At 42.6% G+C, this 4,044-nt stretch overlaps 1 protein-coding gene across 1 annotated transcript; it reads left to right on the forward strand.

The window, feature by feature from the left end:
- Positions 1-1,871: 1,871 nt before the first annotated feature.
- On the forward strand, positions 1,872-2,642 carry LOC108087620. The gene has a single exon (XM_017185062.1). It carries the CDS (start codon positions 1,925-1,927, stop codon positions 2,507-2,509), a length of 585 nt encoding a protein of 194 aa, XP_017040551.1. The 5' UTR covers positions 1,872-1,924; the 3' UTR covers positions 2,510-2,642.
- The last annotated feature ends 1,402 nt before the right edge of the window (positions 2,643-4,044 follow it).

The following is a 4,044-nucleotide window of genomic DNA, read 5'->3' on the forward strand; positions in this document are numbered from 1 at the left end:
GCATTAATTGCCCCAACGACATGGAAAGCAACTTGAGCAATTCACACAAAGCCAAATTAATTGTGGCCCACATACAAAGGCTCATGCGTAGTGAATATTTTACGAAAATATTCAGATTATTCAAAAGGATATTAGAATCAGAATATCAATTCCTACTCATTGCGTTAAGCTAAGTTCTATAATTCATGATTACCGAAACATTCTAGAAGTATTAAAACTAATCCCTGTATAAACACCAATAGATGCCACCAAAGAAACCTCAATACATGGTGTGCTGGCCAACGAAGCCTGAAATTAATTGAGAGTGCCATCATAAACATGCCAAACGAGAAAATTTTAATTAATTCCCCAATTGCAAGAGCCGACCGCAGACGTCATTTGTTCATTTGGCAACGATACGATTGCGATTGCGATTGCGAAAACGAATTCATTAAGGGACCATGTATCTTGTGAGATTTGTGACAGCTCCAAGTTTTCCAGCACCGCACTTAATCAATGCTGCAATTTGATATGCCCTGTCAAATTTGGTCAAATTAGCAAGGACACGCCTTGAAAAACGAGAAAGGCTCTAAGGAGAAAAGCCGGACGGGAAAATGCGATTAGCAGAAAGCGGAAGCCATAAGCTATGTTTAACTATAAGTTTGGATGCGCACTCGTAGTTTCCCTGAAACTAATTACTTTGAAAACAGCGAAGATGCCACTTGACACAGCACTAAGCGCAATAACTCTTTCCTAGCCGCTTTCTTTCTGCAACTGCAACTGAAATTGCAACTGCAATTGCAATTGCAACTGCAACTGCGAGCGTGGCCAAATTAAATGGCTGACAAAGTGAGCAGCATCAGCAACCCGCATTCCGCGAGGACCCGGAGCTTTTCTTTCCTCCTTTTTATTCCCTGTCACCAATTGCTGCCGGCAGCAACTGAAACTGGGGGGAAATGAACGCAAGAAGGACATGGACGGACGTGCAAGTGGTAAGTAGAAAGTGGAAAGTGCCAAATGGCAACTGCGAAAAGTTGCTAACTGGCGGTGAAAGTTTGTCATAAATCAGAATATTTTAAAAGTGTTTGCCCTGACAGAACAAGAGAGAGAAAAATGTGAACTGCGGCGGCATAAGCCAAGATTATGGCTGTGAACTTGTAATGTCGAACAGAAACTAACATATGATGGCACACAAAAAAAATCGGTATTCTCCGGGGAAGCGAACTTGTTAGACCCTCGGCGAGAACCAAAAAAAGATTTGAAATAAAATAACCTTTGATTCGGAAATTGATAAAGTTTACACAATTCATTGCCAATAAGTGAATTTCTCGGAAATTGACTGTAAGTGACAAATATTTTACTAAGGCGAAAAAAGGATTCCGTGAAAAGAAAGGATTTTAGAGAATTTAAATCAAATCATTTATCTCTTTGAGATATTTTTCCTAGAATTTCTTGGTGATTTGCATATATGTATGTATATTTATTAAAGAATTTAAATTTGTACTTGTATTTTTAACTTTTTTTATACTTGTATCTTTTTACTCGTTCGTTAAATGGCTCGACTAACCTGACTGATTTTGCTAAATCGCTTTGGCGGCATCATTATGTCCATCAGCACTTTGCTTTTACTCAACTGAGTGCACCCAATGCAGCATTTTAGACCATCAGCCAACCGAATGACTTTCTGACTTTCCCGCCAGCAAATGCCAATTTAAATTCAAATGCAGACTCTGACTTCGAGCTGGAATGACATCGGATGTCCAGTGATTTGCATTTGCATTTGCTGATGGCCATGGCGACGATCTAATCGACTTGGCCAGATAGTTTTCGGATACCACAACAGCTGACAGCTCAAAGCAAGCTGAGTTTGTAGAGAGTGGCGAAACCTTGATTGACATTTCAATTAAATTATTGCCGAAAACGCTACCGCAAGCTGAAGCTGGGGATGTTTCGAATTCAGAAAGTTTTGCTCGACGAACACGAAGAGATTTACGAGCCGGTGCTGGTGGAGAATCCCTTCACCCTGGTGGACATCCAAGGAATGGGACTGCGCCAATACCACATCGGCCTCACCTGCACTCGCCTGCTCTTCGGCTGCGACAACTTCTCCAAGTACGGAGATGTTCCCAATTTCCTGGCCAGAGGTTTGGATCCGGAGATCGAGAGCTTCGAGCTGGTCAGCATGCTGCCACTCCAGTTGGTTCGGTTTCACTTCTTCCGGAAGGCCAATCGCTGCCTGATGATGCTGAACGTTGTCCAGCCTTTTGGAAAACCTCTTTCGGATCACCCGATGATCTTCGAGTTCGGCGGCCACCTGTACAAGCAGCACTTCTGGCACACCTGGCGCGAACGGGTGTCCACCATTCGGGTGATGCAGCCGTTCTACAGCCAGATAACCGGAGCCTCTCCCTTCTCCAGCACCGATGTCCAGCTGGACGAGGAACCCGCCACCACGGTGCAGGTGCATCCTGTGCCCAGGACTCCCTCGGTTTTCAGTGCCTGCCACGCGGGTGCTGGAGATTTTAGGTAGCCGAGCTAAGAGGCTTTCGCCCACCTTCCGTTTTTCCGTTAACAGATTGGGCCTTCAGTTTCTGTTCGGCTGCCGGGCATAAACTTTCAATTCGGCCAGCCGTCTGTTTATTTATTTATATTAAAAGCAACACGCTCTTTCCACCTTAAAATCAGGCTATTTTTGGCTAGTTAAGAAACACATTTTATGCTCGGGGCGAAAAGTAGACCTTTTTAGGCAAAAAAAAAAACCCATAATGTTAGGAGATTTTAAAGTCCTTTTTGGACGGAATCCTTTTGTAGCTTAATGTATATTTCTTTCTTTTTTACTATCAGCATTTTAAGAAAGATTAATATACAAAGCATTCTCTCATCATTATAATTATATTTTTTATACCTATTGTTAATACAGAAAATAAGCGCATTAGACTTTTAAAGTAATAATAATTTAAATATGAATAAAAATATTTTTATGGCGTAAATAATTGTTAACATTTTTTTGGAATTTATAAATGCACTTTTCCACTTAAAACTATTTTTTCGTATATTAAAGCTTCCTTAGTTAGTTGAATACCAGAAGAACTTTTAGCTTTCGCTTTGATTTTCGCTGTTGTTTAACTCTATTTTGGTTTGTTAATGCAATCAGCAGAATGACCAGAAATCCAGCCACAATAGGCGACCGAACCTTCTGGTCGGCCAGCTTGTTTATTTGGGAGACTGGGCTAAAATCGGGTTGATGATGAGTGAGGGGGAGGGTGGCGAGGGGGAAAATGACGACGGAAAAATGTTGTATTGATGTGCCCGGGCTTTGGGCAATTTTTTGGCCTCCGGGCTTCTTGGTCCCCCCGCCTCCAGGGCAAGTTAACCAACAAAGTTTTCAATTTGCCGACAAACTTAAGCCGCAACCACAGCATTTGTCGGGTTTGGTGGAAAGGAAAATTCGGACCCGCTCTGGGTGGCCGAGGAGACTGACGGGGGGGGGGGCAGGATATGTCTGTCTCCGGGTGAGCGTGCAGCTGACACCAAAAATCAATTGCAATGAAATGCTGGGCGAGTAAGAACAACACAGGCCAAACGAAAAAACAACAAGTCGTCATTGGCCGTATTTGGTTTAGGGCATTTAATGGTCAAAGTTTTTCAACTTGTCTGTAATTTATTTGATTTGCTCTGGCTCTGGATTTGGCTTTGGCATCGACTGGAGCTGTGGAGTGTGGAGTTGGGGCTATTTGTCGACTGCCCTGTGCTTTTGATAAATTACAATTTATTCAATGAAATGTGCAGAGTCCCGGGCGGCGCATTAATCATACGCCATGTGGTGCGTTCATACAAATATTGGATGGGAACAATAAGAATTTTAAATTTCAACCCATTTTCGCTTTTCGCGACTTTAATATCCCTTCTCCGCTAAGCTATGCCACAAAATCCCTTCGCATGACGACGGCGAAAAGTTAATTAAAAGCCATGGGACACGGCCGGGAGTCAATAAAAAAAGCATTGCAGCGCCTCCAAACAAAGCCATCAGCGTTAAACATTCTCGTTGAGTTCTACGTTTTTATT

This window comes from Drosophila ficusphila, unplaced genomic scaffold (genome assembly GCF_018152265.1).
Source record: "Drosophila ficusphila isolate 14025-0441.05 unplaced genomic scaffold, ASM1815226v1 contig_414, whole genome shotgun sequence".
Lineage (NCBI taxonomy): Eukaryota > Metazoa > Arthropoda > Insecta > Diptera > Drosophilidae > Drosophila > Drosophila ficusphila.